Source organism: Micropterus salmoides, unplaced genomic scaffold (genome assembly GCF_014851395.1).
Source record: "Micropterus salmoides isolate LMB-PRFRI ecotype aquatic unplaced genomic scaffold, ASM1485139v1 Ms_hic_scaffold_8, whole genome shotgun sequence".
In the NCBI taxonomy this organism is placed as follows: Eukaryota; Metazoa; Chordata; class Actinopteri; order Centrarchiformes; family Centrarchidae; genus Micropterus; species Micropterus salmoides.
Genome location: NW_024044570.1, coordinates 21,238,639 through 21,264,189, shown reverse-complemented (window position 1 = coordinate 21,264,189; position 25,551 = coordinate 21,238,639). Strand labels below are relative to the sequence as shown.

The following is a 25,551-nucleotide window of genomic DNA, read 5'->3' as shown; positions in this document are numbered from 1 at the left end:
CACCTTTTTACACAGTGTCATTGTCTTTAGCACCAGCTATTCCTGTTTTTTTATTTACACACTGATGTCAGTTTCTCAAACCAGTTGGTCTACAATTCAAAAACACTGTTACGTCATGCAAAAGCAATCACAGTATGTTCCAGTAGATTTAACAAATAATGGGTACAGTTTATCAGAAAATCTGTCATTAGGCCTTGTCAGCATTTGCCTCAAACCAAAGATTTGACCACTGTTTAGTGAAAACATAAAGAACATGTAACAAAAAAATACATTTGAAATTTGATTATAAACTTTAATCACCACTGTCCTGAAGCTCACCAATCAAACGTCCCTTCCGTTAAAAAGGCGAGGATGTGTTTTTATTTGGACCCATCTATTTCCAGTCAGACGTTAGCCTCCTTCCCGACACATGGGTCAGTGCAGTTACGATAACCAGCTCAACCTGCACAGCCACACAGATATAGAACCAGAGGGTCATGTGTTGCCAGCTCACATACGACTGATTGAGTAGCAAAAAACTAACAATGCCAGTCAGGATGAGTAGGCTTGATGCAGCCTGGCAGGCCATGCTAAACCAGAGGGCTGCTCTGTCTTTGGCGTAAGCTGCTAACAGCATGGCCAGCAGGGCAAAGGCCACAAGCACCACTGGAATGTACAAACCCAGAGTAACCACTGTTGTGAGGAAGTTAATTTTTATCTTGGATTCAGCTCCGTTGACAGGGCTCCTGTACCACCTGTTGCAGGAGGGTTCACCATGTTGAACATGTTTTAGACAAAAGCAAAAGGGGCTGATGAGGGCTTCGTTGGAGAGAATGAACACACCAGAATAGAGCACCAGGGAGGTTAACATCTGAGTGAAGATAAGCAGGAGAAACACCGAAATCCAAAAAGAGCGCCCTGTGGTTCTCTTCACAGAAAGAACAGCCATGACTGAAGCTGACTTAGGCCTCATGACCCCTGACCTGCAGATTTAATATTCATGTTGACAGAAATCAATACAAACACTTAATCATTTGGGAAATAAATCTTAAGAAGACTTTCTGTACAAACAGAAGAGATGCATTTAAAAATGCCTATAAATCCAATTTCTTAATGAACTCACTTTATTGTCTAAGTGATCTTCATAAATAAGCCCTGAATGGGAGTGGTTATAAATGGCTCAGCAAAACAGGCACTAGCACTTGCTACAGCAATAAATGTGTCAACCCACAGTAGGTCAGCTGATGTTTACCCATTATGATCGCATCACATTTAAGTAAAATGGACTTGTCAACACTGAAATCACTAGCTTCCATTATAATACAGTTTAAGAAGCGCTAATTGTGATCATTTTGAAACTTCTAGTGATAATTTAGAAACATGACCCAGTGCTGATCATTTAGACACATGACAGGTGAACCTGGTTTGATGAAATACTGATTCATAGCTGGATATTAAGTTTTGATTGAGTAAAGATAAACGTGTAGTTTAATTTTGCGCTGTTTACTTACGATTAGTTAAGCGATCAAAATCAGTCTGGCCCAGGAAGTGCAGAATCGGTGGTTCGCACGGCACGCGCATAGACCGTGGGCGCGCACGGTGCGCAACTGCGTCTGAGGGACTGAACCAGAGGACTACTTGGCTTCAACAGTCAGTCTGACGTGCGGACTTCTTCAAGTCAAGAGTGAGAGATCATCTGCGACTTTATCTCTTTTAAATCCAACGCGAAAAGTTTCAAAAGGTTGGTGACGGTTATCTGTTTTAACTGCACGTTACGACCCCAGCTATTTTTTTTTTTACCGTTGTCGACACTTTGGATAGTTTAAAGTTTGTCCAGCGCGAGAGGGAGGCGGGGTCGTCTGCAAGGGGCTTCTTTGTTCGTTTTGCTTAGACCAGCAGTAAACGGCAATTAGTAGAGGTATTAGTTGCGTTGATTATAATTATAATCTGGATGTTTTTGTCATGCTGAAAATTAACACTGCGTGTGGGTATGTGGATCCATGTCTCTGACAGAGACAGCACAGTTCGGACAAGGTGTGGTTGTTTAACAGAAAAGCGTAATTAGAAAATCAAAAGAACCGGAAACCATAAACTATATATTCTCTTTCAGGGGGTAGTGGCAGTTAAGTGATGTGAAGTGGTAAATGTTTTCAGTGCACGTCTAAACCTGGCCATAATTGATTTCCAATGGACTAAGGTGGAGGTGACATGCTGTGCAAAGCAGTCAAGAGATAATCAATCACACAAGCAAATGCTTTAAATGATCCTTGGGCATTGACTATATAGACATGCTCAAATCTCCACACTGCCTCTTAGGACATACTGTACATGCAGCACGGGAAGGGTTACAAGAGAACATAATGTACCATAACACACAAACTGGCTAATTTTTGCTCATGCAATTCACTTAACTCTGACATGTTTAAGACCGTGTCTCTCTTTAGGTTTTGTTATTTTTGTAATGTTCAACAATTGCATATTCATGAATTTGGAAGAAAATCTTAACATAGAGTGCCTGCAACAAGAATCTTGTGTAATACTGAGCTAAAGAAAAGAGTGAATTTACTTTTTGTAACCAAAGAATATCATTTGACATTTTATTATTTAAAATTTTATCCTCATTTTGAACTTCTGCACAGGTTCATCATGGGAAACAAGTTAGGCAGAAAGCAAGATGGCTCAGTCGACTGCGATGAAACTGCTGCCTCTGAACAGCAGACTGCAGAGGTGGCAGAAGAAGACTCTGGGATAACACAGACTCCAGAGGCCGTTGAAATAGAGAATCTAGATGTGGTGGTGGGGGAGCAAGTGACACAAGTGGCGTGTTTACCCACTGAAGAATGTGTGGCTGAGTGTAAAGAGGTGGAGGCTCCTGCTGCCCCACTAAATGATGCTGAACCAGAGCCTGTGGCAAAGGAAGCCCCAGCTCCAGTCCAACCTGAGCCTCTGCTCTCAGTTAGTGAACCATCTCCCCCAAAACTTCCTGCTGAAGCTGTGCTTGCTCCAGACTCAGCTCCAGAGCCTGTTCCCGAACCAGATCCTACCTCAAATCCAGCAGAAGCAGAACTTGAGGCAGTCCCTGAGCCCATCTCAGAGTCAGTACCTGCCCTAGCTGAGGCCCTGGAGCAGAAGACAGACCTGATTACTCAAGAGCCTCTCCCTGAGCCGGTGCTTTCTTCACCACCTTTGATCGACCTGGGTGTCCCTGATGTAACTCCCCAACCTATTAACACCCCTCCCTCCCCAGTTCCCATCCCTGCCTCAGTTAATGCTGATGAGCCCTCAGACATCCCGGTGACTCAGGAATGCCAAGACAGCGCTGAGATGTCTGCGGTTTCCACGTTTGAGCTGGAAAAGTCTGAGAAAACATCAGAATCTCCGGAAAAGATGATGGAGGTGAAGGAGGCAGGGAACTTGGAGCAGCTTGTGAGTGATGTCAACGAAGAAAGTCTAAGCGGACTCCTAAAGAACTTGGAGCTGAAAGGAAATGACCTTGTCGCCGACCTCATTCCCACTGATGTCAAGATCCCTGATGACACTCCCATCACAGACATGAGCACTTCCACTGAGCTGATGTGAATCCCGGATGTGAAGAGGATTTATGAAAGAAGTGAATGGATATTTTTCAGTGAAACCCTCTTAACCCTTTACATGAATGTGTTTTTTGTTTTGTTTTTTACATCTAAAGTGGCCTAATAAAGGCAAATGGCTATCTCTCTTTAATATGGAACCAAATGAACTCTGGAACAAACTGCTGTCTTGTCAGTTTTCACAAAAAATTTAATCTTGATACAAGTATGTTTTTGATGCATTATACAGCCAGTAGGTGTGTGGGTGAGGGGTAATGGGGCTCAAACAGCACAGGGGACATGAGTGTACCCGTGTGTATTGTTGGACAGCAGATCTTTCTCTATGCAAATTCACCAAACACAAATTTAAATGTGTTTCTTGTAGGGACCATTCATTGCTATATAAAAACCCTACACAATGGAAGTGTGAAGGCACAGAAGTAAAACTTTTTGGAAGATATGTGAGTGCACAGCACTTAGAAGTTAATGCAAAACGACAGGCAAGGGACAGTAGCAATGCAACCAAAGGTGGAGACAGTATATGCATACCGCTATATAGCAGGATACAAGTGTCCGATTAACATTTATGCTATAAAATAGTCGTAATTGGACCTTTTGTAATATTCCTTCAACAGATGTGATCATCATCTTATTGTATTTGCAATACAATAACGGGATTTCTTAACCAAAGTAGTGGCTTGCTTGTGAAAATAAAGATATTATTCCTCATGTGTTCTGGTCATCTGTTTTTTTTGTTGAACTATAATAAATATTATCTGTTGGAGACTTCAAGAATGGAAATGAGGAGCAGATCAAGAGAAAGGCGAAATGATGTGAGGCCACAAAGAGGTAGGCTCGTCCCATCGTTTCAAATGTGGAATAAGAACTTAATTGGCTTAAAATGTGCAGAACCTGGACATCCTGGACCTGTTAAATGCACATATTACATATGTGCAATTGTATATTGTAATATGTATATAGAGCTTTACCCCCCTTACAGAGCGTGTTTAACAATACACCAATACACGTGTGAGTTGCAGTATACACATGGAAATCAAATTCTAGCCAACATAGCACAGACTACGTATAAAAGACACTGTCTTTCTCACAGTCTTGTGGGAGGGAGGACAAGAGGGGAGGGAGGAGAAGGCGGGGGGAGACGAAGCCACATTCTTTCCAGAGGAAGAAGGTTTTCGGGGGGCCTGGGTCAAAAGTCTTCAGTGTGACTGCGTTTCAGTCCATGAGAAATCTGCTCCTCACATGCCTCTCCCACCACACTCCTCCTGGCCTCGCAGCACTGCTATCCCAACATCTTGACAAAATAGTCAGTGGACTGGTATGAGAGTCCACTTCTGCCTGCCTGAAAATGAAACTTACAGAAATAACTACTAACTTTGCCAATTTGACAGGAATACTACCTAACAAAGGCAGGGCTATTCTAAGATGTCATCAAATTGTAGAATGTGGATCTGCTCCATCTGACATTTATGTCAAATGCATTAGTTAATCTACATCAGGAAATCATTGTGGTGCACCACTTGTGTCAGCTCCAGTTTCATAATTCATAATCCATAATCGTATTAAATCCCCCTCCCACATTTGTCTTGTCGTGCCACACCTAACTTTAACAGACTACGCCTTAGGGCATGGCAAACTGTTAAGTCCCATGGTTTTGGCAACACACTGATCAGTCCCTGTGGAGTGGGAGAGGCACTCCTCAGACAGAGATCTCAGTCAAGCTAGCCGCTAGTAAAGGCTACAGTTAGCAGACTGAACTGCTTCTTGAGACGCACCAAGAATAGATAAACGGCATGATTTGCACTATTTGTGATTCCTGTCATACCAGAGGCTTTCAGCTCAATAAACAAAAGTGCTGGACTTGAGTCACCCCTCTCCTTGTTGATTTCCTGTTTGGCTATGGGCTCTGATGGCCAAAGCACAAAAACAAAGAAAACAGAACGTGGTTTTTGCTTCTGTGACACAATATTGTCAAGAGAGTACCACACTTCCATGTATTATATTATATTTGTTTTTTAAGGCAGACGTGCTGGAACTAGTTTTTTTTCCTTTGCATTATTCTTTTGTTTTCCTCAGAAATATAGTCTTGATAAGAAGTTACAAAACTTGTCAAGTGGCCTTTTATTGTGGCCAGCCTGAGGCACACCTGTGCAATACCCATGCTGTCTGATCAGCATCTTGATATGCCACACCTGTGAGGTGGATGGATTATTTCGGCAAAGGAGTAGTGCTCACTAACACAGATTATGACAGATTTGTGAACAATATTTGAGCGAAATAGGCCTTTAGTGCACATAGAGAAAGTCTTAAATCTTTGAATTCAGCTCATGATGAATGGGGGGCAAAAACAAAAGTGTTGCGTTTATAATTTTGTTCAGTGTAAATAGGTGTGATCTTGCCCATTTCTGCTAGACTAGATGTTCTGACATTTTGACTGGTACACAAACTGGTAACAAAGCAAATCTAACCTGGCCTGTGACTAATACAGTACTGTTATAAATGGTTACCCAAGTGTTTAGGGCTGGGCCTTTTTTCTACCACAACTCATGACCACATCGTGCTGTTGCAATCAAATCTGGTAGACGTACATTTGACAACAGTGCGGTGGTGATTCATCAATAGGTGGTGTTACAACATAACAAGGACTTTAAAATAGCCCTTACGCAAAGGTTATACATCTAATTCACTCAAAATCTGGCACAATATATCCTTATAAGAGTCCTAATGGTTCGTGTATGCCTGTTAGAATGAATAAAATATGAAAACGTACCTGACAGAGAAGACGCTGAATCTTAAACACCTATTTTAATGCTTTAACATATAATAAAAACAAACAATATCTGTCAATTTTTTTTTTCAAACAATGAAAATCATATACAAAGTACTAAAATCTATATAAATACTGAGAGTACAATATATTATGAGTCTAAGAAATAAATGCTTCTTTGGAATTTTTCCCCCCAATAAATACAGAGTTCTGAACTGAAAAGAGTGAAGGTCTTTCAGATAAATCAAAGCTATTATTAACAGAGAACCATTATTTATTATTGGGCTGGATCTCAGGACCAGGGTTATGCACAGCCAGCATCCTGGGCTTTTCCTTTCTGAGGACAAAAAAAACAATCAGGCTGTTAATCAAAATGTAGTTTGACAGTTAAGATGACTTACTTAAAAAGGAGATTTTCTTGTTACCGTTAGCCGCCTGTATTTCTTGGCCAGGTCAACATTGGTGCGTCCAGGTTGGAAGGGGTATGACCACAAGATGGAGTTCCAGGAGAAGCCGAAAGTGTTCACTCCGCACAGTAGGTAATGTACCTCCTCACAGCTGAAGTCTTTCCTCCTCCTTCTCTAAGATTGATAATAAAAAAGGGTGAAGAGACAAAACTGACAGCGTGTCAGATAGACAGGAGGGTGTGGATTATGTCCATTATGTCCACATGTGCATGCCTGCAACTTCACATCATTTAGTACAATACCTGTGCCTCTTATGTGTAGTTTGGCCTTTCACAAGCTATGTGACTACCATACTGTGCTTGGGCTCAGTAAAACACTGTTAATGACTTCTCCACTGACACAAAAAAACATTCAAAAACCCACTTGTTTCGGTTTGCTTTTCGAGAACTCTAAACAGTGTGCTACGAGCTGTGTCTGGTCGCTGAATGCTTTCTGTGGTCACGTGTGTTGCGTTTGTATGTGTATGACCTTTTAAATGTTTTTCTCTTGTATGAACCTAGCGTTTTTATGTTTATGCTTGATATTATGTACAACACTTTATAACCTGTGTTACAAAAAGGGTCTATATAACTTTGTATATAAAGTTTTAGCTTACAAACATGGTCTAGTTACTAAAGCTCTGCTTAAAAGTATAATACAATCTAAACTATGGTGAAAAGTGAGAAAATGTGATTGCTTTTCATTTTGCTATTCATATATAAAATCATCTGATGCCTGCGTGACTAATGGTAATGGATCATGCTGTTGATTTTGCAAATGTCAACCCATTAACAACACATGGCTTAAATGACTCCCAGCCATTCTGCAAAGCATATCATTCAGTTTAAATTGATTTTCCAACCTCCATACAGCAAAATGGTTTGAAATGCTATGAAAATCAACTTGTTGAGACTTGACATTTGTTGATATCTGTTTGCATCAAAGTTGCATTAGGATTGCATGGTACTACAGTTGCAAGGATTATATTTAAAGTCCTTTTGTTGGTGTGTTCAAGGATGCTCTGACATTTGTGTTTTAAGACCACTTTTTATAATGCAAGAGATGACTAAAATTCACACGATCAGTGAGAGAGATTTTCAGTTTCTACATACTGTATATAAAATAAAATAAGGCAGACAGTTTTTCACTGTCAAACTCATTTTCATATTGAAAATACACATTGAAATAAAGTGAAACGTTTGCCTGCCTGTAAAGCAGAATGTCTTAATTACTGGCAGTAAACTACACACATTGTGTAGTTTGGTTGCTAAAACTTGCAATGAAAAAATAAATTAAGCCACTATAATCCTTAAATATTACCACATTAGCCTAACATTAGTTTTTAACCATATGTAATGTTTGTATGCATGTATCAAAATATGTGCATATTCTCAACCATATTTTCTCCTTAGTGCCGTGGATTAGATTTCACTTTAAATCCCTCAAATTCCCATCCTTACTTTTCACTGTATATTTCCTCCTTTTATTACTCTTATATTTTTTTACTACTTCAATGCACTGCAGCATACAGTCTTGGCATTTCAAATCTGTTGGAAAACCTGACAGGCAAACTTACAGTGGAACAGGGATTTGTGCTAGTCCTCGGCTCATCGTCAACAGCATGTTGTTCACTATTATTCCCTCTTCTTCTCTCTGTATTTGAAACATTAAACAGTTTGGGTTGGTGTGAAAAGCAGAGGACGCCAGGTTTTTTTACAACTCATTCTGTTACTCATCAACACCTGGCCCCAGACTATACAGAGAGGCAATTTCTCTTCTCTCTTGCCTGACTCCTCATTAGGAAATATTACATCACCAGTTATTGCTAATACAACTGCTCTACAAACAGCAATACAAGAGGAGAATATTGACTGAAGAGGGAATAGAAAAGAGAATAGAAGAAAGGGGACAAAATTAATACAAAAAATAGGAGAGGGGAAGTTGGAAAAAAACAGCTGAACTGGTCAGAGAAAGAATGAAAATGTGGACTGTGCATTGGAAACTGCATTTGGCTGAGAGATGTAAAAATACAGTAAATCTCAGCATGACAGCACAGAAAGACACACAAGTGCCTCTGCGTCAGTGTTGCAACACTACAGCAACTTTTAGGCTACAGAAAGTCTGACTGGGAGCGTTTGAATTGGCAAAATTGGAAAGCAAGAAGTGAAAGATGGATGGCAAATATAGCCACATATATGATGTGTAAACTTTAGCACACTGTATAGTGAATAAACACGCAAAATCTTAATGTGGAACAGACAAAATGCTTCTCCTTTCACTACCATGTCGCTGGCAAAGCACAAACGCATCGAAGCACACCCTTTAAATCTCTCTCTCTCTCTCTCACTCTCACTCTCACACACACACACACACACACACACACACAGTGTTATACAGAGTGTGAAACAACTTAATACAGCTGTGCTGCTCTGAACCAGCTCTGGCCTGCACTGTGAGAACACTGGCTGCAGTTCAACATTCCTTCTGCTCTTCGGTTTTTCTGTTGCCAAGAACACTGCAAAGGACAGCTCCCACCACAGGCTCTCAAACATAACATTCACACAAACTTAAAGTGATCTCCGTAAATATCCATAACTGATTTCACATATCTACCTTCAGGATGACCAGACCTTTTCAGGGGAGTCAAGCGTGGACCTGAGCAGAGGAGTGATCAGTGTGGTTAATTATGACACATATAAAGGACATTAATAAATGAGATGTTGCTGTGATGACGTCACACACACACCGGTCTTGTTGTAGGAAGTAAATATGTCCTTTTTAGCTCCTCTGTGCAGTGGGATCAAAGCGCATTCTATAGTATAAGTGGAAAAAGACAAATGACACACTTATAGCATATTGTGCATGTATGTTAGTTTAGTGGAACATAACTTGTTTAGCTTTCAGGAACAATTCTTTTACAACAGACACAAACTGCTTCCTGTGCTCATGTTATGTTCCTTAGTTTAGTTATATAAGATTGATTAGACTTGAATGGTTAAGAAGACGTGTTTTGTCTTTCTTGTGCTTAATTTGTTAATTTGTGCTCTTGCTTATTTGTTCAATCTAGGCTCATTTCCTACAGTCCTTTAAGACACCAGTGTGCCACCACTTGCTGCATAATTCTTACCATTGTGCTTCTTCCCGTGGTGTTCTGGCAGGGAGCTCTCGACTTTCCCTGCTCCTTTACGTATAGGAGTCAAGCACACCTTTTCTGCTGTGAAGTAGAAGTCCAAAATTTTATAGCGTTAGGTAAAGAGAATAATGTATGTTTCATTCTGAAGACGCTAACATAACACTTACAAAGCAATAGACAAGGAAAATTAAATCGGACCATTAAAAACAGTGATAGAACAACCACAACAACAACACACATGATGCATATTTACTGTCTGGAAGGTTCTCTCATATTTAATCAATGCCACACACGAGCTCATGTATAACCCCAATTCCAATGAAGTTGGGACGTTGTGTAAAACGTAAATACAAACAGAATACAATGATTTGCAAATCCTTTTCAACCTATGTTCAATTGAATACACCAAAAAGACAAGATATTTAATGTTCAAACTGATAAACTATATATGTTTTTTGCAAATATTCACTCACTTTGAATTTGATGCCTGCAACACGTTCCAAAAAAGCTGGTACAGGGGCATGTTTACCACTGTGTTACATCACCTTTCCTTTTAACAACACTCAATGAGCGTTTGGGAACTGAGGACACTAACTGTTGAAGCTTTGTAGGTGGAATTCTTTCCCATTCTTGCTTGATGTACAACTTCAGTTGCTTAACAGTCCGGAGTCTCTGTTGTTGTATTTTGCGCTTCATAATGTGCCACACATTTTCAGTGGGAGACAGGTCCGGACTGCAGGCAGACCAGTCTAGTACCCGCACTCTTTTACCTCGAAGCCACGCTGTTGTAACACGTGCATAATGTGGCTTGGCATTGTCTTGCTGAAATAAACAGGGACGTCCCTGAAAAAGACGTTGCTTGGATGGCAGCATATGTTGCTCCAAAACCTGTATGTACCTTTCAGCATTAATGGTGCCTTCACAGATGTACAAGTTACCCATGCCATGGGTACTAAAACACCCCCATACCATCACAGATGCTGGCTTTTGAACTTTGCGCTGATAGCAATCTGGAATCTTTCCTCTTTGGCCCGGAGGACACGATGTCCATAATTCCCAAAAACAATATGAAATGTGGACTCGGCAGACCACAGCACACTTTTCCACTTTGCGTCAGTCCATCTCAGATGAGCTCGGGCCCAGAGAAGCTGGCGGTGTTTCTGGGTGTTATTGAAATATGGCTTTCGTTTTGCATGGTAGAGTTTTAACTTGCACTTATTGATGTAGCGACAAACTGTGTTAACTGACAATGTTTTCTGAAGTGTTCCTGAGCCCATGTGGTAATATCCTACACATTGATTTCGGTTTTTAATGCAGTGCTGCCTGAGGGATCGAAGGTCACGGGCATTCAATGTTGGTTTCGGCCTTGCTGCTTACGTGCAGAGATTTCTCCAGATTCTCTGAATCTTTTGATGATATTATGGACCGTAGATGATGAAATCCCAAAATTCCCTGCAATTGTACGTTGAGAAACGTTGTTCTTAAACTGTTGGGCTATTTGGTCACGCAGTTGTTGTGGTGAACAACTTGAACTACTTGAAATAGACCCGCGAGGAACCGCGACGTGCATGCAGTTGTCTGCAGCACGGCGAAAACTCTGCACAAGACCGGTGAATGGTAGGGGAGAGAGAGAGAGACAGAGAGAGAGAGAAAATGGTCAACAATAAGCCTCAGTTTAGCTTTGGCTCGCAATCGCAGTGCACAAAAACACACGATTCGACTATCAGTCGACTATAGGCAGGACTTGATGATTCTGATTCGACTTTGTAAATCCTTAGTCGGGGACAGCCCTAATATCAATATATATATTATTAAATATCTTGTCTTTGTAGTGTATTAAATTGAATATAGGTTGAAAAGGCAAATGAATGTATTCTGGTTTTATTTACGTTTTACACAACATCCCAGCTTCACTGGAACTGGGGTTGTATTCATTGGTAAAGTTTTCACATTTATCTTGAGTAAGGTAATGCACCATGATAAAGTTCAGAGTACTAGTTTCCAAAGTTTGCAAACATTTTAATGTTGTCAAGCACTGAAAGCATGAGTTAAACACAATAACCATAATTCAGTACACCTGTGGTGTAGCATAAATTACACATCTATGTTTTAATATCTATTTTGTTATCCTGCTAAATGCAGTATTTAAAGTCAGCAGCAACCAAACTGGTACGTGTTTAACAACATAAAGAGTCTAGATACCTCAATCAACACAGTGGTAAGTAAACCTCATGATAGATGTTGGTACTGATTTTGCTTGGTTGGTTATCTGTCGTACTTGGCGATAAGGTGGTTGTTTTGAATGATTCATTAATTGACCTAATATTCGATTGGTGTAAAAAGTGGTGAGAAAAATCATCTGCAGCACACCAAAACCCCTAAAACACTTTTTCCAACCTTAGGTTGGCACACAATACTAAATTAATTTGCTCTAGTTGGCACCATATTTCTGTTGTGCATAGCAGGAACTATTGGTGTGACTAGGATGTACTCCTTGACCAATCAGACCACCTTTCGATAAGATGATTTACTGTAGATTTCAAATACTGAAGCCTTTTACCGCTCCAGTGTTTCCAGCTTTGTGCCTCTGCTGTTGAAACTCTCTCAGACTCTGGGTCTGTCTGCTCTACAGTGTTGTCTTGGGACTCTCTCCTGAACAGAAGCTTGCAGTGATGAGTCCTGAACCGCTCTGTGGCCTCCTGGAGAACCTTGTGCATGTCACAGCTGTGGGCGCAGGAGCTTTGAAAAGATGCAAAAGTGCGACTAGTCACCTGCTCAAAAGGCAACACACAACCTAAAGGAGAGAAAGAAATGGGATAGAAGGGATTAACTATTATCCATGTAACTATAAGTAACAAAAATTCTATGGACCCAAACTATCCCTACAGCTTACATCTACAAAATCTCTACAGCACAAAATGTCTGGTTTATTCTGATTAAAAAAGGCAAATTCCTGTTTGTTAAATTGCATTGTAGGGAAGACTCCTTATAACCATTTGATAATAAAAAATGGAAAGCATTTCACTAAAAGGCAGAATCATGTCCTCCTACCTGCACACCGGATATGAGAGAGTGACTGTTCCTCCACGGTGGTTTCCCCCACCTTACTCAAGTCACAGTCTTGCAACTCTTAACAAAAAATACACATTATTTTAAATTCTTTTTAAAAATGTTTTAATGTTTTTTTGTTTTGTTTTTACACAACTACACATCTAGTGAAAACAAAGATTAAAGCAAAGATTGTTTTTATATTTTTTGAAGCTGACTCCTACCTTCTTCTTCAGTACATTTAATTTCTTTTGGTACACTGTGCCTCACTGTTGCTGGGAGCTTAAACAACTCACTAAACAAAAACAGAATAAAAAGTAATTATGGAAGAAATCATTTCATTTTTTTCTGATTAAGAAGTAATCAACACAGGAACTCTACTTACTTGTCTGCTGTATGAGGCTTTCCGCCTCCCTCTAGTGACTGCAGATGGGAAGACATCAGGGATCCAGTACCCTTGCATGCTGCACACCACACATCCCCTCCACCGGTTTTAGCCTTCTTGTCCATACTTAAATTGGAGCTTGTGTTCTTCAGTTCACTGTCCTGCTCATTCTTGATCAGTTTTCTGGCAGTTTGAGGTTTAATGTTGTTGTCACCCCCTGCTTCTACATGCTTGAGAGCGCTGCTCTGTCTAAATGCTGTGGGGATGGTTTTAATGCTCTCCTTCGTCTGCAGAGGCAGAGGTAAGTCAGGAGATCGAGATGGTTGGCATAGCCCTTCAGTTGAAGTTGATGGGTCTGTGTCTTCTTGCACGTCCTCAGCCTCCTAAAGATCAACATAAGCACACAATCAGAGTCACCACGCTACCTGTACATGCTAAATATACTGTGGCCATGTGTGTCAATGTATGTCTAACCTTTGCCTGTCTCTTCTCTAGCAGGTCAATTCTGTGCAGCAGCTCTCTGGCTGAGTTCCTGAAGCCTTCCATGTTTGTCAAGGCCTCCATATTTTTACACTCCCCCTGTTTCGCTACCAGACCAGACACTCCCAAGGACATGGCTTCACAGACAAAGACAAACAAGTCATTATGAGTGCTCCACATTCTAAATTCAACACATGTATTATTCAATCACTTATTTCCTTTATATATTTGATCTTACTTTCACTTTATGGAACTAATTTAAGTATGCAAGAATTAAGTTAATGCACTTCTCTAACAGACACATATTTCACACAGACGACATACAGAAGAAATGAACCCTGGTCTTTACAGCCTTAAGACCACAGTGCTTCACTGAGCTATCCTGGACCCAGAGCATCCATTTAATGATTTCCACATCATCTGTCATTTCTTAATATGCATGAGTGACTTTGAACATATAATAATAGGAATTGTATTATGCCTGGAATTATGGTCTATAGTCTTCAATAAAGTCCATCTTACATGATAATACTACAAGATTCAGAAGACTGCTTGACTTACTGGCCTGTTTGCAGGTCTGCAATATGAATGTAGCAGCTTTTCTAACCTCCTCACTTGTATCCTCTGTGAGTAGCGTTATGATAAGGGGCAAGCCTCCACACTCCACCAACTGGGACTGGTGCTCCTCTACAGACAGGAAGAAAAATACATGGATAGCAGAAATAGTCAAGTTGTATATAAGGGGAGGGAAGACTGTTGAAGATTGTAGCAGTTGGTGTAATTCTCTAAAGTGTTTAAAATATAAACTTGAAACAAACTGTAAAAAATATTAAGACACAAACAGCACACAACTGTGCAGCCTAACCAGAGGCCTCGGTGCAGTGGCCCAGGATAAGTAAAACAGAGAGCCTGTCCTCAGGGTCCAGGTGTGGGCTAGCCAGCAGGGAGAAGAGGTGAGAAACCACACCATACTGAGCCAGGCCTGAAGCCAAAGAAGCTACAAAAGAATAGATTGTGAATGGAGGGGCATACGCTATGGTTGTTTAAGTGAACTGTTGGTGTATGTATATGTGTGCGTAAGACTGATACGCACAGTTTTCAGAGATGCAAGCTGACAGGGTCTTGGATATAGTGACTGAAAGCTGGCAAGACAACAAACTTGTACCTGCTGCAGAAGCAAGACAAACCAGTGCAAGAGTGAGAGTATCCAGACCCCCCGAGACAGAAAAACTCTCCTGAACACAGGCTGCAAAAAACAAAGAATTGACATTAAATCAAACATAGAAAGCCACAGGTTTAGCACAGGCCATTCTGTGTCTTTCACTTACAGTTGTTGGCAACTGTCATTGCTATGAAGGAACATATGGGCTGAAAAATCTCAGTGCGTGGCAGATCAATCTGCTGAAGCCAGATCTTTATTATGGGAAAGGCTGCCACACAAACACGCTGACCCTCCTCTGGAAGTCAAAAGAAAGACACAATTGAGCAAAAATCTGTTTTTCCTCGTACTCCTGTTAAAAACTTGGTAGTTAGTACAAAATTAGTATGCAGTATCCCATTTCATTGGTTTGATCTGATGGCAAGAGTATCTATGTTTTACATATTAACTGCTCAGTACAAGGCACAAATACATAGATGACATTACCATTCTGCGGGTTGTTGACACATCCACACAGAGCACTAGACACAGATGCCCAAAGCTGGTAGGTTTGAGTAGCATTAGCTGCTCTCAAAGTAGCCTCTGTGGAGAGGGGGAAAGTGGTCCTGCAAAAATAAATACTATTAAACTAATATAGGTGGTACACGTACATGAACATTTCCTTGATTTGTCTCATGTTGGACTACATGAGATTACAAAGAGTTTAACATTGCAAGTACCTGAAGAGGTCCAGCAGAATATCCAGGCAGCCAGTGGTTTGGGCTAAAGTCTGTCCTGATTCTGCAATAGCACGCAGACACATGAGGGTTACAAAGGTCTGCATAACAAAAGCAAGCTTATCATACTCTGAGAAATCTTATATTAAATTTTCTACTTGATACAAAAATATACTTGATATGAAAACATCATGTAAAGTGACAGAAAAACTTAAATGGGATAACCGATCCTGTAGTTTTAACTCATTATCTTAGTTGGGGAGCCTTGATCTTACTGTTGTTTGCTACCAACACAGACAGCAAATAGACAGACACTCTCTTCTGTGTCAGCGGGATGTCTTCTTTTATCAACCAACCAGCAAGGTCTGCAAATGTCTCCTTTCTGCACAGAGAATTCTTGCAATACACTACCAGAAGGAAAGATAAGTAAAGTATTATGGACATGTAAAACTGTCATTTACCTCAAAATGACTTGCATTTGAAAATACCACATTACAAGAATGGGGCGATATTATTCACATTCGACTGTACACTAGCTTGTTGTGCACTTGTTAAAAAAGACCACAGCCTCTGAAGTCCACATTTCCGAACTTAATATGTCATAAGAGGGTGACAAAACTATCCTCTGTGTGTCCTTTGCACCTTTAATTTTCCCACAATCCACAGAAAAATGGCCAACATTAACATTACCCTAGCACAGTGTTTGCCAGCTACCTATTATTTTTCTACAGCCCAAGTTTATTATATATTTACCACTTTGTCAGCTGGTTAGAGCAACTTTCTGATCGGTAAACTTGGTCATTTTCAACCTTACAAATTGACAAGAACCACCTATAGTTTTTGTCCCTGTAAGGCTGGACTGTGTTGATTGGGGAGGACTTGCACATTCATCCTAGGCTTTAAATGCTCCAAAAGACACAACTTTTTGGGCTGCATCCTTCACAAGACGTGCCACTGAATTGTAATTTAGCAATATATCACACACACACACGCCTACCATTGGCTTCTGCCAGCGTGCCGAGTGTAAAGAGTGCAGTCTCCTTAACATCTGAATGAACAATACTGGATTTGGAGAGATTATACACAAATGCCACGCCTCCCATTTCTCTCAGCAGGTCCACATTATCCTCTGAAATAATTAAACAGACAGTGGAAAGGTATCAGGTCAAGGGGTTATACTGAATACATAGATGTCAACTAAATATCACTCACGTAAATTATTAGAAGGTATTCGTAAGCAAGACATGTGTCCGAACAACAAATTTGACTGATTGATAGGGCTGTAGGAGATGGTTAGTGTGTGTAGAGGAAAGTTATGGACATGGTGTGTTTCTGTCATTGCTGGTTAACCATTACCTCTCTTTTCACAGATTGAGTGAATGGTAAGAAGAGCTTGTTTCTGCAAATCAGGACATTTCATCTGAAACTTCAGACACTCAAGCAACAAACTGAGATCTGTCCTTATGGCTGAAAGCAGAAAGATGAGATCAGTGATAGACAGAGGGACATACCAGTAAGTTAATGGTACATTTGTAACTGTTAACTTACATTAGCTACGTCCATCTACAAAATCATAAACAAAATGTGCACATCTGGATTGAGCAACAACGTAACTTACTATTACAGGTGCTGCTGCAAACTCCTGTCTTATCCATTTCACTCTTTAAATGACTAAGTGGTTTAAAAGCAAAGCCATAAACAACGGTTAAATGTCACCCAAGTAACTGTATGGCTAACGTTAACTTATTATTACAAGATAAAACATCTGTTATTTCCCAAGTCTAGCCAAATTTGAGTTACCGGTATTTCGTGCTAACGTTAAAATTTAGCTAATGTCCAAACTTTTTCTTCACGAGTAACTTGACTGTTAGCTAAGTTAATTCCCAATGCTCACTGAACAAATGTTAGAGTACATTAAGGTGATTAAACATTAACGGTAGCCAATGTTAGCTAGCTATGTGTCTTTCAGGAATCATTGCCGTTGGTGATTGAACGTGGAACACCTGTCATTGAGCACTAACGTTAAAGATAACGTTACCCCAAGTATCAAGCTAACAAACCAATAAAAACGTACATCGAGAAAGAATAAAACTAACCAGAAATTTAATTCTAAAATGATATTACAAACGACTGAATATTATATGACTTAATGTCATCAAACCATTACTGTAGGTAGGACCAGGATAGGGTAACATTAGGACCTGCAAAGTCGCGCTAAAAGTTGTCTAAAACAAAGATCGTCTATTTAAACTGCTCCTACAATGTTTTTTTTTCTCACGCCCAAATGCGACCAGTAGTAACTACAACAGTGCGTCAGATGATTGCAACGTCAGACGTTGTGGCGCATCGCTGCCATGTATGGAGCCGGTGTCTGTAACGTTAGATCGGCGTCGATTCATTCGTATTTTTACTGAGTTTGTACGTATTTGATTAAATACGTGTTTATTCAGAGTACTTGGCGTGTACCATATCAGTCGGTGTGTAAACGTTTAGCTCAATTATAGATTTTGGTACAAACTTTGTTGCTAACAGTAAACGTTAGCGAAGCTAGCACGCTAACCATGTTTTATGCGTTGTCAACTCTTATTTAGCAAGTTTGCACCATAGACTGTAGGTTTGCACCTATTAACGCCTCGGAAATGTCATTATTCGTTATCATCGTTTTGCTGTTTGGTATTGGTTTATAGCGCGTCGATGATGGATTAATTTGAAGCAGGCTCAAGTTATTAACTTACTAACTCACAGAACATCTAACGTTAGCTTGCTTTTTTTTACGCTAGCTCCTAGATTGTCAGTTGTCTTCACAGAAGTCGTGCTGCTATCACTATAAACTTATTGAATTTTTCCTTGGCATAGACATACGGGTGAATAAGTTGCACCACAGCATTGGCTCATTGGAGAGATGTCTGGACGTGTGTACGCCAGTATCCTTAAAAAAGCTTCAGGCTGCACACTGACACTTAACTCATCTAACGTTACCTCATTCCAGGTTTGTGTCCTGATTGACTTCATGTTTACTTATTATATTCTTAAATTCATTCAGTGTCATTTGCAGTAAGTTATATTATATTCTAATGTTGTCATTACTCTTTTTGTTCAATCAGTATACCCACTGTGTAGCATTTCCCTCTTCTCAGACTCGACCTGCCCACCCTTGTCACTTCTCATCCTGGGGGTGTACCTCCAGAGCAGACCTCTTGGGCTTCAGTGTTGAGGAGTCAGGAAATTGGTCTCAAAGTTGGCGACACCTCTCGACTCATCAGGATCTAGACTACCAGCTCAGCCGGGTCCAAATCAACAGTATTTTGCGAGCTAATGAGCAGGTGATAGATATAATCATTCTTCAAGAAGAGAAATAATCTAACAACACACAGTAGGCAAGCATGTGTCAGAGGTCAGAGTCAAGTGAAACGGCTTGACCCCCCCCCATCATATTACATATTGAATAACTTTGCAGTTATGACTTACCCTGTACATGTGTGTTTCTGTGTCTTAGACTGTAAGTGTGCCTGAGTTTGATGGCAGGGGACTCAGTGCTGTGAGAAAGTTTGAGAGCAACCAGCTGGCTGCTAACACACCTAATGAGGACCGTCGCAGTGCAGCCACCTGCTTACAGGTATGCATCTTCTCGCCCCTGTCTGTACATCAGCCTCCCTACTTCTTTTCCTCTTCTTGTTCAACTTAGTGCAGTTTTCTCTTATCTCCTCCAGTCAAAGGGCATGCTCTTTGGCGTGTTTGACGGCCATGGGGGCTGGGCGTGTGCCCAGGCTGTCAGTGAGCGGCTTTTGTACTACATTGCAGTTGCAATGATGCCAAAGCTGAGCCTGGAGGTGCTTGAGAAATGCATGGAGAATAGCAGACCTGTTCCTCCCATCTTGCAGTGGTACAAACACCATGCAGACTTTAACTACCGTGAATCTGCTTCACTCTACATCGACCACCTCAGAGTCTTCTGGCAAGAATTACTTGACAACGAGGAACATGGTCAAGGCTTGAGGTAAGAAGAAGAAGCCTGTATGTCTTATACATAGCTATCTACATACACATATATACCTACGTGTGATTGGCTTTTCTTTTATATGCTTCCATCATCTCACTTTTCTTTAAGTCCTCCAGAAGCTCTGGATTGCGCTTTCAAGCGGCTGGACGCTGACATCTCCTTGGAGGCTCAAGTCCCCCTTTCCAGTGACCTAATGAAGAGCACAGCCATCCAGGTAATAACATGCCTTTCTTTGTTACTTCACTGTATTCAAGGTCACCCAATGTTAATACACAGGTATCATTATCTGTCCAGGTTGCGTTTGCCGGTTGCACCGCCTGTGTGGCACATGTTGGCACAGATGGGATCCACGTGGCGAATGCCGGTGACTGCCGAGCAGTGTTGGGGGTGCAAGAGGAGGACGGTTCATGGAGCGCTTTGCCCCTTTCCCAGGACCACAACTCACAGAACCTAGCTGAGGTGGAGCGGCTCAAGGCCCAGCACCCACCCTCAGAGAGAGACACGGTGGTCACTGATGACAGACTGCTCGGGGTGAGAGTTCTGCACAACACTTAACAGGCACTGTACAATTTGTTGACTGCTGAATTTAGAAAATAAGTCCCAGGTCCTAAGCTTTTACCGTGCTGTCAGGTCCTGATGCCCCTGCGTGCCTTTGGTGATGTAAGATTCAAGTGGAGCCATGAGTTGCAGCAGAGCATTTTAGCCAGCCTGGAATCAGGAGTGGACGTGGACTCTCTGAACCTGTACCAGTACACGCCACCTAACTACCTAACGCCACCCTATCTGGATGTGGCCCCCGAGATAACCTATCACAAACTGAGACCTCAGGACCGTTCCTGATCCTCGGCACTGATGGGCTGTGGGATGAACTGGGGAGCGAGGAGGCTGTACGACTCGTTGGAGAGCACCTCAGTGGGATTCACCTACAGGTATGTGTGTAGAGTGAAAGTGACGTGCGTTGTTTGTCCCCTGATTCATAGTACACCGCTTTTATATAAACCGGTGGTAGTTTTTCTTGTGTTTTTATCCTGCGAATGTATCTTCTTAACTGTCCTTTCTTTTTTCCAGGCTCCAGTTTCTCCATCTGAGAGGCAGCTGAAATTGGGTCAGATTCATGAACTCTTACTGAAACGCCGGGCCCGGGCCTCCCCCGCCTTAGACACCAACGTTGCCACGCACCTCATCAGACATGCTCTTGGCACTGGGGAGTATGGAGAACTCTGCCAGGAGAGACTAGCCTCTATGCTCACTTTGCCAGAGGACCTGGCTCGAATGTACAGGGACGACATCACAGCTACTGTGGTGTATCTGAACTCTGACCTGGCCAGACTGCACCACAGCTAACGGATGGATTTTTTCAGTGATGGACAGAGATTAAAAAAACCCAAAAGAAATTCACTCGGCATTAGCTTTGGGAAAGATCATAGAAAAACATTTTCTCCAGGTTGTCATTTTATGGGAAAAATGACAACCTGTTACATTAATTAATTTCTATATACTTGAAATGAAAGGACAGATTTCAGTGTTATAAAGTATGTGAACTGTAAAAACAAATCACTGTTCCATAGACTTAACTTAGGTTACATATTCTTAATTGTTGCATCTATCAGGTCATTGGTCCTTCAGTGTATTCTTTATGGACATTTTATAGATATCACTTGAGTAACAGGTGAGTAGTGGAAATGTTGGCAGTAATTACAAGGCTACAGACACTTTGTTACTTGTCTACACTTTGCTTAAGACTATCATTATGTGACATCTTTTCCTGTTAACTTGACCTACGTGTAAACTGTGAAATATACTATTCATTTTATGTAAATGTACTGCTTTCCGTGCGACTGTTGGATTTTCTGAAGTTGACACTCCCCTCACTGGAGGAAAGTTGTAGATGCTTCATATTAAACAATCAAGAAATTGTTTTGTTTTGCTTGTGTATTTTTTTATCACAGCGAAATTTGGGGGAAAAAGTGAATGAAATGAAATACAGAGGCAAGGCAGAAGAAGTCTCAAAATAAACTGCCAGGATATTAGTTGCAGCGTGTCTATCCGATGCTAAAGTGTTATGTAAACGCTGCTATTCTCAGACAGGTGCATCCCAACGCTGGCCAAAAAAGGGCAAGCTTCACCGCACACGTACCTGCATGTCTGACAGTGCCTGACCTGTTCTTCACAAACCTTTCACTACTACAAAAAACTACTTTGTTAGCATCATAAGGAGAAAAGTAAAGCACAGTGACCACACGATTACTGAAGCCACATGCAGTTAAAAGAACAAATACAGATAGCGCTGAGTCTGGAAGATGATACGTTACTCATACTGACTGGGGAACTCTGAAGGTGAAAACCTCTTAATAAGGAGGGTTATTAAATGCCACAAACTTGGCTAGCTGCCATTGGAGCAAAGCAGCAGATCCACCTCAAACGGTCAGTTTAGTGAGGGTGGAAGAATGATCTGTAAGGTTTCTATTCTGAATGAGGTGATGGGGAACAACAGGACTCTGAGGGTGAGTTTTTTTGCTGTGCCAAGAGAGTTAAATGTTGGAGTAATAAGGTACGTTTACATACAACTGGGCCACTAAAACAAAAAGATAACTGTCTTTATTGCTTAGCCCAACTGTATATCATATTTATAATGTTTATTTATTGGCTTTTGTTTTCCACTAGATTTTTGTCTTCATCTAGTGTTTAAAATCTGCAGTCTGAACATCTTTTAGTGTGTTTTTCTTTTGTGAAAAGCAAAACCTACGTATCAAGCAATTCTGTTTTTGTGTGGAGATGTGACCATGTCAGGTTCTCTGTGATGCTGATTCCCAGGAACCTGAAACTATTCACCTGCTCCACCTCAGTCTGTTTGTGAGGAAGTCCAATATCCAGTTGCAGAGTGTTGCATTTAAACCTATAGAGCTGAGTTTGCAGATCAGCTTCATGGGGGAGATTGTGTTGAATGCTGAGCTGAAATCCACAAACAACATTGTGATGTAGGTGTTGTTTTTCTCAAGGTGTGTGAGGGCTGAGTGGAGGGCAGTGGAGATAGCATCCTCTGTGGATCTGTTGGTTCTGAAAGCAAACTGGTGAGGGTCCAGACTGGCTGGGATGTTGTACTTTATGTGCTGAAGAACCAGTTTCTCAAAGCACTTCACCAGAATAGGGGTGAGAGCCACAGGGCGGTAGTCGTTCAGACTAGACACTGCAGACTTTTTAGGTACAGGAATTATCAGTGTCATTGACAAAAATGTCAATGCTCCAAAATTCAATCACCACCATTTGTATGGCAGAGCAGCTAAAGCGCTGACATTGGTGAGAGAAAGCTAAAATTATAAAAATCTACTTCCTAAATTTCTAGAATTTAAAGTCCTAATAGTCATTGTTGGATTGTTTCCTTCAGCAGATGACTCAGTCATGAAGGTAACAGCAGTGAAGAAAGTACAGGATAAATGCTCAGATGCCTCAAATGCCCAAAGAACAATTAGTGTGATGGCAGATGCACTGGACAGAGAGGTAATGTAATCATACAATGAGAGCACTACTCTTCTCTTTTCAAGACTTTTTTATTCCAAATTTCTGTTGTAACTCACTTTGCTGTGTTAGACTCATTCAGAGTACAAGCTGATCATTGAGGCTGCTGATATAGAGGAGCTGGACTTTGAGAACATTCCTGTCTTTACAGCATTCCTGTGGCGGTGACAAATGAGGTGCAGTTTTCTGGACCAGTGTCATCCTCGACAGCCACAGTCACTGACTATAACAGTTGTGGACAAGAACGAGACCTCAGTTTCAGTTCTGTGGCTGACCTCAGAGCCAAAGAGCCAGACACAGCCAGGAAATAGCACCTTTGGCAACAATAACACATACAAGCATACACATGTTTACACTCAGATGACGTGCATCCACACTGTCCTGTTTGCCTTCTAATCAGGTTTTTCTCTTGACTTCAGATATAAACTTCACATTGACCATGCCAGGTGGCTGAGTACTGAAGAAGACACAGTCCAACTCTTCTTGACACGTGTACCAAAGCAAATATTTACTCAAAACTCTATCCAAGCACTCCTCAAGTGTTAATTCTGCACCTTTTCCTCTCCTGCATGCAACGTGGAAAATGGGAGTTTTCACCTTGTGACTGTTATGTGCTGATGCATATCTATGATGTTGGCATGCTCTACCAAGACAACACACTGGAAACAGAAGTGTGCCAATGCCAAGGGGCTGTCCCTACCTGCTTCATCCCAGTTCTGACCCTCGTCTGCACATTCTTTCTCTCACAACCTCAGCTGTGGTAGCAATTTTTGGTCTTATGCGTATGTAGCAGGTCTTTCTTACTCACTTAAATTGGTTTTGGTTTTGGGTCACTTCTGTATTTGGTTGCTCAGATTTTTCTGTTGACCATAATTACTGCTCTTGTTGCTGCTGCTGCTGCTGCTGTTGTTGCTGAGAAGGAAGAGGAGGGCAGAGAAGGATGTCCCTCTTCTTGAAGACGCACCCAGAGTCAATATCTTTTACTACGATGAGGAGGAGGAGGTTTAAAATGCAGGTGTTGTTAGCAGACATCTGCGCTGTCAGATGTCTGCTTACCTAGGATAATAGAAATATTCATGTCCAAAAGTGCCAATGTTAGAACAAAAATAATTTTTCCCTCATTCAGTTTTTAGGTAGTGACCTCACACTGTAATACTTTTGCTTTAGACAATTAGACACCTAAGCAACAAATGGACATTGGCTAAGCGCCTGCAAGAAGATGAGTGGTCCAATCAATTGCAGAGGTGGAAAGCTCACTGAGGACAGCTGGTAGGTGGGTGGGGAATAACAAGTGTGGAGTAACAAGATATTAGTGATGCAGCATGAGACTGATAAAACAGAGGAAGGAGAGGGTGAAACCATGACACACAGCAGCACATGCTGTGGTAATAATTAGATTACCCCCTCCTATGAAACTTGTGCCTTCAGTCATGCTAAAGTCAGAAACAGTTGTGTAGTAGCGTGTTCATTGCACAGGCTTGTTGCTGGAATTTGCAGGTAAACAATGACAGAACTGACACCAAATGATATTTAATAGTATGTGTATACTCTTATTGATTACCAAAATATTCCACACATTGCTGTTTCCATGATGTCATATTATTACTATACTTTTATGCCAAAATCTGATCACACAAATAAAAGTAAACATTCTGATGATAATGAGCAACATGTAACATTTTATCTTACCTGAATTCTAAGTGGAACACATTGAGTTGGATACTGTGTTTGTAGCATAGGGCTTACTGCATCGGTGGGCCTGTGATGGAGCTCACAGAGCACTAACATTAGACTCTACCTCAGCATGTATGAAGAAATTATCGTAATAAATTCATATTGATGTAATGGTACCACTAAACATTTACACTTGGGCACTAATGAGAATACAACCACTACCTCTTTGATCAGTGTCTCCTCTCTCCAGTGTCTATCTGTGTAGTTCCTCAGAGCGCTCATAGGGCCTCTCCTATTTAACATTTTTATTTTCCTGCTTGGTTATTTGTGAATCCAGATTTTTTTTAATTATTGTTGTATATAGATGAGATACTGATCCTGTATACTGTACCTTTAAATGTGAATGGCCCAGATGGTCTTGGGGTTTTGAAGGAATATCTATAATTTATATCCGACAAAAGCTAAATAGCACAGGCTTTCTGTGTCATTTTTATAATGATGTTTTTTTCACATTCTTTAATATAATATCTTTAACCTGTTATGTTTACCTTCATTGAATCTTATTACATGTTTTTAACATTATTTTGTTGTCAATTGTTAAAATCTTTTTTGAGAGTGTGTTTAAATGTTGCTTCACAAATAAAATAGTTTTTATTTGTGA

General features: G+C 40.9%; 3 protein-coding genes and 1 long non-coding RNA gene across 5 annotated transcripts; 2 read left to right on the top strand and 2 right to left on the bottom strand.

The window, feature by feature from the left end:
• Positions 1–31: 31 nt before the first annotated feature.
• Positions 32–1,583, bottom strand: LOC119893597. Its single transcript, XR_005442823.1, has 2 exons — positions 1,491–1,583; positions 32–962 (listed from the first exon to the last, which is right to left on the bottom strand). It is a non-coding gene; the product is annotated as an uncharacterized LOC119893597 (long non-coding RNA).
• LOC119893595 (diacylglycerol kinase kappa-like) lies at positions 1,575–4,277 on the top strand. The gene is made up of 2 exons (XM_038705847.1): positions 1,575–1,720; positions 2,619–4,277. Exon 2 carries the CDS (start codon positions 2,626–2,628, stop codon positions 3,556–3,558), a length of 933 nt encoding a protein of 310 aa, XP_038561775.1. The 5' UTR covers positions 1,575–1,720; positions 2,619–2,625; the 3' UTR covers positions 3,559–4,277.
• A 2,079-nt stretch (positions 4,278–6,356) lies between these two features.
• On the bottom strand, positions 6,357–17,909 carry terb1 (telomere repeat binding bouquet formation protein 1). 2 transcript variants are annotated; one of them, XM_038706329.1, is made up of 22 exons: positions 17,797–17,909; positions 17,319–17,371; positions 17,057–17,167; positions 16,698–16,829; positions 15,976–16,107; positions 15,704–15,764; positions 15,471–15,589; positions 15,154–15,282; positions 14,919–15,071; positions 14,691–14,822; positions 14,387–14,512; positions 13,820–13,962; positions 13,346–13,728; positions 13,185–13,255; positions 12,964–13,041; positions 12,473–12,706; positions 9,907–9,993; positions 9,526–9,591; positions 9,393–9,434; positions 8,356–8,432; positions 6,759–6,914; positions 6,357–6,670 (listed from the first exon to the last, which is right to left on the bottom strand). In XM_038706329.1, exons 2-22 carry the CDS (start codon positions 17,353–17,355, stop codon positions 6,638–6,640), a joined length of 2,502 nt encoding a protein of 833 aa, XP_038562257.1. In that variant the 5' UTR covers positions 17,356–17,371; positions 17,797–17,909; the 3' UTR covers positions 6,357–6,637. The 2 variants fall into 2 exon arrangements, with proteins under 2 accessions (XP_038562257.1, XP_038562258.1); XM_038706330.1 differs by lacking the exons at positions 17,319–17,371; positions 17,797–17,909 and adding an exon at positions 17,249–17,312.
• Positions 17,910–18,023: 114 nt separating this feature from the next.
• pdp2 (putative pyruvate dehydrogenase phosphatase isoenzyme 2) lies at positions 18,024–21,617 on the top strand. Its single transcript, XM_038706331.1, is given in 10 exon segments — positions 18,024–18,118; positions 18,557–18,689; positions 18,838–19,023; positions 19,197–19,316; positions 19,411–19,697; positions 19,809–19,914; positions 19,995–20,231; positions 20,331–20,529; positions 20,532–20,629; positions 20,769–21,617. Coding segments are annotated over 9 exon segments (1,596 nt in total). The 5' UTR covers positions 18,024–18,118; positions 18,557–18,602; the 3' UTR covers positions 21,045–21,617.
• Positions 21,618–25,551: the final 3,934 nt, after the last annotated feature.

Coding starts and splice junctions, on each gene's coding strand:
- LOC119893595 (XM_038705847.1), top strand. CDS start 2,626: ATGGGAAACAAGTTAGGCAGAAAGCAAGATGGCTCAGTCGACTGCGAT.
- terb1 (XM_038706329.1), bottom strand. CDS start 17,355: ATGGATAAGACAGGAGTTTGCAGCAGCACCTGTAATA. Junction 15,765..15,975: donor TGTGTTGGTAGCAAACAACA/GTAAGATCAAGG, acceptor GTGCTATTGCAG/AATCAGGACAGACTTTAGCC. Junction 6,915..8,355: donor GCACAAATCCCTGTTCCACT/GTAAGTTTGCCT, acceptor TATCAATCTTAG/AGAAGGAGGAGGAAAGACTT.